The sequence below is a fragment of the Trichosurus vulpecula genome, chromosome 2 (assembly GCF_011100635.1).
Source record: "Trichosurus vulpecula isolate mTriVul1 chromosome 2, mTriVul1.pri, whole genome shotgun sequence".
In the NCBI taxonomy this organism is placed as follows: Eukaryota; Metazoa; Chordata; class Mammalia; order Diprotodontia; family Phalangeridae; genus Trichosurus; species Trichosurus vulpecula.
In genome coordinates, this window is record NC_050574.1 from 274,822,723 (window position 1) to 274,833,948 (window position 11,226).

Sequence of the window (11,226 nt, forward strand, 5' to 3'; positions counted from 1 at the left end):
CTGACTACAAACCCAACCCTCTATCTACTGTACCATCTAGATGCCTATAGTAGTTACAGATTCTTCCAAAATCTTATATGGAAATCCCAAAATCCCATCTATAATCTTTGAAGTATTTAATATGCCACAGTCTATATACCACAAATTTTATTAACTGCTCAAACTTGGAATGAAGGAAGATAAACAGCATTTCCTTTATATACCTCATACCCCTCATAATCCCTCATATACCATATACATCATCTGAATTGTTCAATCAGTTAAAACCTCTCTTCAATCACAACTGGTGCTTCAGGGAGAATGGTAAGGTATAAAAAGTGCAGTCAGAAAATTTAGGTTTGAATGCCACCTTTGGGAGTTAAGCGCCTTGGTGACCCTGGATAAGTCATTTTGTCTCAAAGAGACAAGGTTACCTCACCATTAAAATGAGGAAGATAATACAAGAACTACCTACCTCATAGTGTTATTGTGACCAACTAAATGAGGTATTACAATACTAACATAAAGGTCTTCTAATCACATTCTTTCCTCAATGCTATTCAATAGTTCAGATTCAGTTAAATAACCACTGCTATCAAATCTACTCTTTATATATTGGGAATACTACTTTCTTCTATTTTCCTGACCCAACTTCCTTTCCCTTTTATCCACACGGCTCTGCTGAAATTAAAACAAATTCTTATCCATCCGCCAGGACACATTCTTTCTAATTTAAAAGCCTATCCTCCTCTTGCAAGTGTTTCCCCAGGGAAGATACTGAAATTTTCCCAATTAATATGTACATATATCTCAGTATGTAACTTTAAGTATACTCAATGTCTTAATTTTGTTAACTGACAGTGTACAATATAAAGTAGAAACTCTGCTTTTTATGAGATTCTTATTAAAAAAAGCAGCATGGTTTTAGAGCACTGGATTTGAAGTTAAATGGCCTGGATATGAATCCTCTCTGTGTTACTTAACTACCTTCGGGACCTTAAGCAAATCACTTAATCTCTCTGGGCCTCAGTTTCTTCACCAGTAAAACAAGAGAGCTGGACTTGCATCTCTAAATTAGGTACTCTGAGTACTTAGTATTTCTAGGTAACAATCACGTAAATTTTTACCTAAGCAGATTACTTTGCTCCGTGCCCCCCCCCCCAAAGACTATGACTTAAATGATGTTTGAACTTCAATCTTCTTCTGCTTTAACATAACTATTATACATTATATGTCAGCACCTTTTTGTAAACAAAAGCAGGCTTTATTATGTGGGTTGTCTTCCCTGATGGGAATTATAAAAAGTCAAATTTGAGCCTATTTTTGAAAAAGAATTTCAAATTAATAAGGACAAAAGTTAAGGGAGGAAAAAAGAAGAAAAGAAGAGGAGAAAGGAGGAGGAGGAGAAGAAAGGAGGAGAAAGGAGGAGGAAGGAGGAAGAAGAGGAGGAGGAGGGAGAAGAGGAGGAGGATGAGGGAGGAGGAGGAGGAAGGAGGGAGGAGGAGGGAGGGGGAGGAGGAAGGAGGGAGGAGGAGGGAGGAGGGGGGGAGAAAGAGGAGAAGAAAATTGTGATTACCCAAGAATAAAGAAAAACAATACCTAAGGATTTCTCAACTCAAATATTTAATGAAAAGTCCAAGCTAAGACCTATGGGGGGGGAACCCTCAGAATTTTAAAATGGAAAAACAATATTCCCTTTCTTTTCCAGTTGTGTGCAACTCTTCCTGACTCTATTTGGGGTTTTCTTGGCAAAGATACTGGAGTGGTTCGCCATTTCCTTCTCCAGCTCATTTTACAGATCAAGAAAATGAGGCAAACAGGGTTAAGTGCTTTTCTCAGGGTCATACAGCTAGTAAGTGTCTGGGGCCACATTCGAACTCAGGAAGATAAGCCTTCCTGACTCTCGGGACAAGCTCTCTATCTGCCACAACACCTAGCTGCCCAATGCGCTTTTCACCCCTCCTACTAAGAGTATATAAAGATCCAGGAAAAGAGAGAGATCTTAGCCTCTGCACAACCAAAAATGTTTCCGTCAAAACTGTTTCCAGACAATAAATAGTTACAGAAGCATGTATCTACTGAGGACAAACACGTCTTGATATGAAGAGAAATTTAACCCTGTGGCCGTCAAGTATTCTATTTTTTACCTTCTGAGGTTTTGCCCTTATTCAGTCTTTGACTATGTAAGGACTGATTTAAGTGAAATATCTCTTAGGTCATCTAAACTCAATTGGAGACATCACAATTTAGAAAGAATATTGACATAAGCATGGCCAGAATGGTGAGGTGATGCAAACTCCTGCCATTTAAGATTCAACTGAAGAAACTAGAGATGTTTAGACTGGAGAAGAAAAGACTGAGGAGGCCATGCCAGCTGTCTTCTAATATCTGAAGGAATATCACTTGTTTTGCTTGGTTCAGAGGAACAAAATATGGAAGTTAGAGAAGCAGATTTATAGCTTAATCAATATAAGAAAAAAAAAATTTCCAACAAATTAGCACTACCCCAAAATGGAATAGAATGTCTTCTGACATAGTACTAGAGATCTGCATAAAGAGGCTAAGTGACCAATCACTTGTGAGAGAGACTATGGAAGGGGTGCCTGCTTTAGGAACGACTTAGAGTAGACTAAACACTGCAAAGTGACTTGTCTTCAGTCATACAGGACAGGTAGTACTCAAGTAGCAGAGCTAGGTTATGACCCCAGGTCCACTGATGCCAAATCCCATCACTCCTTCCACTGCACCACACTGCTTCATCATAAACACAATGATGTCAGGGGCCCAGAGGCCAAATTACATAAAGAACAGCTGATGGAACCAAGGCTTTTTCAACCTGGAGATTTCAGTTGAAACAGTAGGTGCCTTAGATTATTTGAGGGACTACAATGAGGAAAAAAGGAAAGACTTATTTTGTGTAACTCAGACAGACAGATACAGGACCAATAGGCTGAAATTATAGAAAGGCATATTTCAGCACAGTACAGGGAAGAATTTCAAAGCAATAAAGTCATCCAGCAGTGAGACCGACTGCTTGATGAGTTCACTGGAATTGTTCACAAAGAAGCGACATGACACTCAGGGCTACTGTAAAAAGAATTGCTTCATGGAAGGGACTTTACACATTCTAAGGATAAGAAACAGAATATGGAACAAACAATGAAGAGAGTTAAAGATATTGAAAACTTTAGAACCAAGTCTTTCTTGGTAAATTGTCTATCGTACACTCACAATGTGTAATCATAGGATTTTAGAGCTGGAAAAGACCTTAGAGACTATGCAGTCCCAATTCCTTTTATTCACTCGTTTATTCAATAGCTTATTAGGTACCTGTGTCCAAAGAACCACACAGGATACTGAAGATAAGGATAAATAACACAGGACCCCTACCCTCAATTGAGGCTGAAAAAAATTAAGTGATTTGATCAAAGTCATATAGCTACAGGAACAAGACTAGGAGTTCTATCTCCTCATTCCGAATCCAACACTCTTTCTGTAAGATCCTCTTGGCATCAGTGCTTCTGCCTTCATATGAACCAGATCAAACCACAAGGTAAGAAGTCCTTATTTATATGTATCAACGATCTAGTCATGCCTACCAATATCCTTACCTCAAATCTGGGGACATCCACTATGTCTATAACAAATTCCCTGAGTCACTTTGCTAAATAAAATCTGACCTCAGGTGGGTCACAAATGTGAGTTATTATTATTAGATGTCTAAGAGTGGTCAAGAGAAACTTATTTGGAAAAAGAAGGAAAGATCTTGAGAATATTTTTCCCAGTTATCCTCTTACTTTCTTCATTTCTATTCCTCACATCTAAATATACTACTCCTGGCATCTTCAGGTTCAGTCTTCAAGCTGAAATCAATGCTTTGTCTAGACGTCACATTTAAAACCTAACAAAGTGAAATCTGCCACACAGGATTTCAAATGTAATGCGCATACTCACCAGGCAGATTTGGGTTATAAAAAGAAAGAATCATTGAACATTAATAGACAATTTAGCTCTTAAATGTCATAGAAGAATTAAATGAAACCCTAAGAAAGGAATTTCATCTATATGTATGTGTATATATATATACACACACACACACATATTTATACATATATATACACATACATAAATGCATATACATACATACATGTATAATATGCAAAGAAAGGAATTACTAAGAGATTTAGGTATACAAGGTTCAATCCATTTAACTCCAGGTAAGAAATACTACTCCCAAGTTTGTGTATATGTATACATATGTCATTGCAAAGACCAACAAATGAATGATCTGTCAAAAAAACAGTTGGAAAGTATTATATGAGTCAGTTTTCAAGGATACTAAATTCAATCTGCTTTAATCCACTAAACTAAGCGTCAAGACTTTCTTTGTAAGTCACCAGTGGAGATAAGTCATGTCTTGGTATCACTGGCCAGTCTATGACATAAGCAAAACAGATCCCCCAAAAAAGCAAAAAGGGACAGGAAAAAAAAAGAAAGAGAGAACATGAGAGAAAAGCAAAAACAGGAGAAAGATGAAGAAGAAAATACATGGAGAGAAACTGGTAGAGTGCCCTCCAACAACTTGGCTCATCCCCACATATAGCCTACCATGATCTAAACTAACTTCTGAAAGAAAGACAACACAAAAGGTTACCCAGTCACAGCAGTAAAAGAAAAGGCAAATTTAAAACACAGGTCCATGACAAACAAAAAGTCAAGATTATCCCATCAATAAAAGTGAAAAGCAACACACAAGAATATTAGAATAGGAAAAAGAAACAAAGAGAATAACAGGTGCCCAAATCCTCATATATAAGAATCATAAAATTTTAGAAGTGGAAGAGATCTTAAAGAGTATCTATCTAGTTCAACATCTTCATTTAATACAAGAAAGTGAGGCCTAGAAAAGTAGTTTGCCCAAAATAACAGAGCTAGTCGGCATCAAGACTGGGATCAAACCAAAGTATTTAGTCTTGTGCTCTCCATGCTTCTCACCAATAAAATTTTTGTGAGCCAAATTCATTTGAAAAATTATCAGTAATATTGAGACAATATTGCTGGGAAGCTATTATTAAGGTATCAAAATGAGACAAGCACACATTTTTAAGAAGTTACTTCAGGTTTCCCCTCTGAGGGTGCATGCTGCCACTGAATATGAGTTTCACTGGAATTCTCAACATGGTTGGTTAAGACTTTCTTAAAAATTACAGTTCTAACATAAGGTGCAAGCACTTCTAATTATGGCCAAATCTTAACCTTCTGACGGGCAAGTGCACTTGTCAGAATTTTATTCAACGTAATCCCAAAATGTAGCTAATAATTTTAGGTAGCACAAACACACACAGAAAACAAGACACCAACACATGAAATAATTTTAAAAGGTCCTTGGGATTGAAACTGCTTAAATAAAAACATTTCTTCAAAAAAAACTGCATTCAAATTCTCTTCCATAAAATGCTACAAGATACTAAATATTTGCTAACTAACCCAATCCAATTGCAAAACTTGCAGCCACTATGTTAAAAAAAAAAAATAATAACCTCAAGACATCTCAAGAAGAACACAGAAAAGAATCCTTTAAGTTGATTGCCCCAGCAAACCAAATATGGGTCCAGGGAAAATGCAATAAATTATTTAATCCTTGAAGAAGGTATTCACAAGTATTCTACCTTAAAAAAAAAACACACTCTATAGTTGTCATCAAAATGTATAACAGAGAATCTTAATCACATAATGAACTATAGTCCATTTTCTAGCATTTTTAGATGCAATCATTCAAGAAAAGATGATGCAAAGATGAAAAGTCTTCCTGTACAAAGTTGACTAGAGACAACCAAAACAATCCACTTATAGGTTTTCCTATTCCTTTTCAGAGAAGATTCCATTCACTTGCAAAACAAATGGTTTGTTGTTTTGTTTGTTTTGTTTTTTTAAGGTTGGGAGAATTCTATAAACTCGAGAAAATTTAAGCATTTCTTTGTTTCTGAACTGGATGTCTCTAGATACACAATTTGTGTAGATACAGTATTAAAAGAGTCTGGCTCTTATAATACAATAAAGCATTTCAAATAAACTACTCTTTAGCCAGGTGAAGGATTCATTGTTACAGCAAAAAGAAAAAATGAAATGCCTAATGAATGAAATGAATGAATGAATACTTGTTAATACAACATTTTCATTTCTTGTTTTATCAAATATACCTACTAGATGTCCTGTTCCCAATAAAGCCTAGGAAGTTTTCAACTTATTTCAATATATTCCAAATATTACAGTAGTGTAAGAATTCATGATAAACCCAGGTCCTTGGAGCACAGAATTACAATCATCCTCACATTTTAAAAATTTCTGGAAAGAAAATAATAATGAAATAAAATGCTAAGGATGAATTCACAATCAGATTTTTATTCTGTCACATTTTAGAAGATGAAAAATGAAAAAGGGTTAAAAACATTCAAAACCAAGGAGATCATGAAGGGCATTCTAAGATGATTCTAAGTTCCTAAGACATCCCTCTTAGAAGATTAAAACAGCAAATTAAATGTTATACACACCTGCCTGTATCCAACAGGTTGACTCTGCATAACCTGACCCTTGAACACATTATGTGTGTGTATAAATACATAAATATTTAGAAAAATTAAATAAGTTTGTGAGACTTAAGAAAACATCTAACAGAAAATCTCATGTAGAATAAAACTTTTCTTCTCTATTTCTCATTTAAAAAAAATAGACTTATAGAATATGCACTAGCCCAGAAAGATGAATCTGAAAAACTAATAAGTGTTTAAAAAGAAAAATAATCATAAATATTTCAATAACGACAGATTTTATACCAAAGATTAAAATCAACAGCAGGGGCAACACAAAATACTCAAAGCACATCTACTTGATAAAAGAAGTCCTTTAGAAATCTAATATTTTAAGTTATAAAATTGCTCAAATGTTACTAACAGATTAGATCTTTAGAATTTCTTTTTAAGCTATGTAGTATTTTTCTTTTTTCCTATGAGTTTTATTGTAAATGAAACATTCTACAGCAGTAGAATTATGGCTATTTACCTGCTGGCCTAGTGAAAATGATCTTACAGGAAAACCGTTGCTCAATTTCTCTTCTCTTGCTCCCAAGCTAAGTGGAGAAAGCTGCAAGAGCTCTACAGCAAGCCTCCTTATTCCAGAAGTAGTGCCTTATGTCTGCTCAAGAACAACCTTGTTCACCAATTAGTGTGACTCAGGTGGGTTTGGAATGGAGTAATGTCCACAATTCCTTGGGCAGTTAGAGGCAGTCATGCTCCTCCTCCTCAAAGGTAGGAGAGCTAAAAAGGGGGTTCAATAGAAGGTTCCTCAAGAAGAACAAGAGGAATACACCAACCAGAGCACATGAGGGTAGAATAGGAGTACTGGGGAAAATAAAAATCACAACATTAAAGCACTCTGCAAGCAAGAGCAAAAGATTTAACATTATCGAGGCCTTCGTTCTTTTTAAGCCATGCCATTGTTCATCTTCCCTCCCAAATCATGCACAAAAAGAGCTGTCAGCCTGCCTTAAGCACGTTCCTTCTTCCATTTAAACAGACATGATTCTTTTGGTTAATCTCTGGCAATGATCGCCATTTCACAGCACATTCAGCCCACCCGGAACTGATCAATACCACTACAGACATAAGACTAGACTTTATCCATTTATTAACCACAAGGAAATGTACCATTCAGCAAAATCCTATAGAATTCAAAGGTTGTTTTTGTGTGTGTGTGTGTGTGTGTGTGTGTGTGTGTGTGTGAGAGAGAGAGAGAGAGAGAGAGAGAGAGAGAGAGAGAGAGAGAGAGAGAGAGAAAGATACACAAAGAAATGACTACCACCCCCTATGGCAAGTAAGATTAAGATATGGCCACAAAAATCCAACTGTCAAATGACAGATATGTAATAGTCTTTTCACTTTACAACCTACGCAATTAAGTGCTGGATGTTATGGTAAACAAATCTAGTATATTTTAAAGTATATTTAATCTATTCCATATATATGTATGTGAATGCACACCTTTAGACTGTAGTACACCGTTAATAGATTTTCGAATATCAAAGACCAGACAATCTTTTCCAACCACTGGTTGCAACCATAAAACATTCTCTCAAAATCAAAATTTCAAACAGAATAATAGCTAGATCATCCTTCCAACCACTGATTTCAGTCCTAAAACATTCCCACTAAAGAATTCAAATTTTTGACTGTAGGTTATGTTATATAAACAATTTTCCTACTAAGAAAACAATACCTCTAAGCAAGAGTTTTAAAACAAGAAGCATTCGGTAGGTGAACAAAATCTATACTTATAAATGGTACTCGAAAACCCAGCACGTTACCATAACACACAGCTGAAATACATCCTCTGCATACAGTACTAGTTAATTACTCTGTCAGAACAGCAACTATTTTTTAACACTGCTGGACACTCAAGTTCAAGATGGGAAACCCAGTTGAAATGATAGATTATCGATTATAGATTAATGTTTCTTATGCTACTAAAATCAAGTAGCAGTTGACTAAAATGCTACTGTAATATTCATGAAAGATGCACTAGTTTAAAAACACTCGTTTTGAGAATTCCATTTCAAATGAAGCTACATATTCTGGAATCCGCCTTACCAGGTTTCAAATATTTACATAAAATGTCACCTGTGGTATTTGCGGCTTAATTGAAACCCTACAGAAGCTGTCATCCAACGTTATGGCCACAGACCATTTACTTTCTCACTCACTTCGACAACAGAGCATTCACTCATGTCAGCAAACCCAGCTAACTCAAAACGATTTAAAAAAAAAAATTCATGGAGGCTTCCAGATCATAATCAAACGGGGGGGGGGAAGTGGTGTAAAGGTTTGGGGGGGGGGGGCGCCTCACCAGTCTCCACCGAAGCAAAACGACCCGACAACAACAAGCCACCACCACCACACACACTCGTCCAACTCCAACCTACCTGAAGAACAAGAGATAAGAAAGACAGCAAACGCCAACTTTGCAGCGGCTCCCATTTTCCCGAGGCACCGGGGAATCCGTAGCAAGTTCTGGCGAGATATCCAGTGCCCTGGGTCTTCCTTGGAGCCAAACCCCCCGGTGTCCAATCAACCGTCATAGGGCATAGTCGGAGCTCCCTCGATCGAAACGCTCCACGGGGTGGGCAACACCAGCAACAACAATCACAACAAAAGGCAACACCAGAAACAAAACAAAAAAAAAACCAAAAAACAAACAAAAAAAAACCCAGCACCGCACACACACACGCACCAAAATTTTTTTTAAATAATTAAAAAATAAAAATAAAAAAGGCACCACCGACAAAAGCAGATTTAAATCACTGTCAAAATCACTGTCAACTCGTCTCCCCTCTCATAGCTCGCTGAACAAAACGCCAGCGAAGGGGAGGAGGCGGAGAAGCAGGAGGAGGAGGAGGAGGAGAAGGAGGAGGAGGAGGAGGCGGAGGAGGAGGAGGCGGAGGAGGAGAAGCGGTAGGCGGTGGTGGTGGTGGCGGCGGCGGCGGCGGCGGCTGCCGCCCGGACAGTCCGGCGATCGTGGACTCCAGTCCGATGTCCGGACCGACCTTCAACCCGGACGCCCAAAGTCCGGGAACCCTTTGGACGCGACGCCTGCAGCGGCGGCGGTGCCAGTCGTAGCGATTGGTCGCGGTCGCGGTGGCGGTGGTGGCGGCGGCGGTGGTGGCCGTGTCCAGGGCTTCGGCTCCGGGCTCGGCCGAGTTTTTTCGGTCCTCCGGCCTCCCCTTTGGCGCCCCGCCCCCCAAACTTCCGGTTCCGGCCCAAAGCAGGAAAGCGAGGAGCGAGCGAGGAACGGCCGGTGGCGGCCGGGCGCGGCAGGCGCGCGTGCCGGGGCCGGGAAGGAGATGAGATGGTTAGGAAAGGGAGGTGGCGGAGGAGGAGTGCGGAAAGCGAGGCAAGGGGGGGCGGGGCAGCGGAGGGGGCGGGGCGGGGGCGGAGTTAGGGGGCGGGGCTCGGTCCAACTGACGAGGGGGAAGGAGTGGAACAGGTCCGCCCTCCTCCCCTCCCCCGGCCTCCCCTCCTTTCCCCTCCCTTTCTCTCTTCCCCCTCCCCCGCCTCTCACTCAAATACCGCGACGTCTCGACGCCGTTGGTCTGCGGGGAGATCCCGCGAGACGGAGGCGCGGGCGCCCCTCGACCCCTGACCTGTTTGCTGCAGTTGCTGCTGCGGAGGGGGAAGTGGCCCAACACTCCTGCAGCTCCTGGGATTTTTCCTAAGCCTCTCCACCCCTGATGCCACAAATGAGGCCCAGGGCCTCCACCTGCCCCCCACCCCCCCCCGTCAGCGCTGGGGACCCAAGGGGGCGATGTCTAAGGCCGATCGCGGGGGCTGGAAGCCCTACCCCGAGGGGTGGGCCTGGTTCCGCCGGACCCAGAGATCGGCGGACCCAATGGCAGCCCCCTTAGATCCCGCGCCCTTCCGGAAGGCCTGTCTTGGGTGCTCGGTTTTGCCGGGTATCCGACTGCCTTTTCAGGGGCTCCCTTGCAGCTCAGCCACCATGGAGCGCTAGCAGGTGTTCGGCAAGCTTTGGTCCCAGGTATCCCCAGCCGGGATGCATTCCTGACTTGTTATTCTCGTGTGTTTAAATAAAAGGGAAAAAGTGGGGGCGGTGGAGCCCTCTGGTTAAGCGTTCTAGAATTTCACAACCTTTATGGCCAGGACTGTAGTCTTTGAGTGTAATCTAAATCCTCGCGATGTGCAACTTGAATCTACAATCCTTTCCTTATTTTCCCCCCATCCATCCTCAGGCTCCTACTACTCGCATTGCATAGTGTTTACATAAGCACCTAATTGGCATTCAAATGCTTGCTGAAAGCAGAATGTCCGTAACTGCTGCCTGACGGGCTTGAATCCTGCCTCTCTGCTTTTTGCTGGTTGTGTGAAAAGTGGGTAAGTCCTTTTAATTTCTAGGAACCTAGGTGTCCTCATCCGTAAAATGGGGATAATATGTGGATAAGGTGCCTTGCAAAACTCTGCATAAATAGCAGATGTTAATAAACACTTGAGCTTGCCCTTAGCTTTTTTTCCCCCAATCTTTACCTCTTCATCAGGACTATCGACAATCTTCAGTAACTAGCCAATCAGTATTTTTTATTGTATGGTACTACTCTAGAAGTAAGGAGTGGGGAGACAAAAGTGAAAAAAAACTGACTTCTTGCCGTCTATAATAAATATACTTTACCTTGGCCTTACTTTCCTT

The 11,226-nt window shown here is 40.4% G+C and overlaps 1 protein-coding gene across 1 annotated transcript in view; it reads right to left on the minus strand.

The window, feature by feature from the left end:
- ACVR2A (activin A receptor type 2A) overlaps positions 1–9,849 on the minus strand; it is a 147,799-nt gene extending 137,950 nt beyond the window's left edge. Inside the window, exon 1 of the mRNA XM_036744942.1 lies at positions 8,954–9,849. Within this exon, the coding sequence (XP_036600837.1) occupies positions 8,954–9,008 (55 nt within the window). The 5' untranslated portion in view covers positions 9,009–9,849. The remainder of the gene's footprint in view (positions 1–8,953) is intronic.
- Between the last annotated feature and the right edge of the window lie 1,377 nt (positions 9,850–11,226).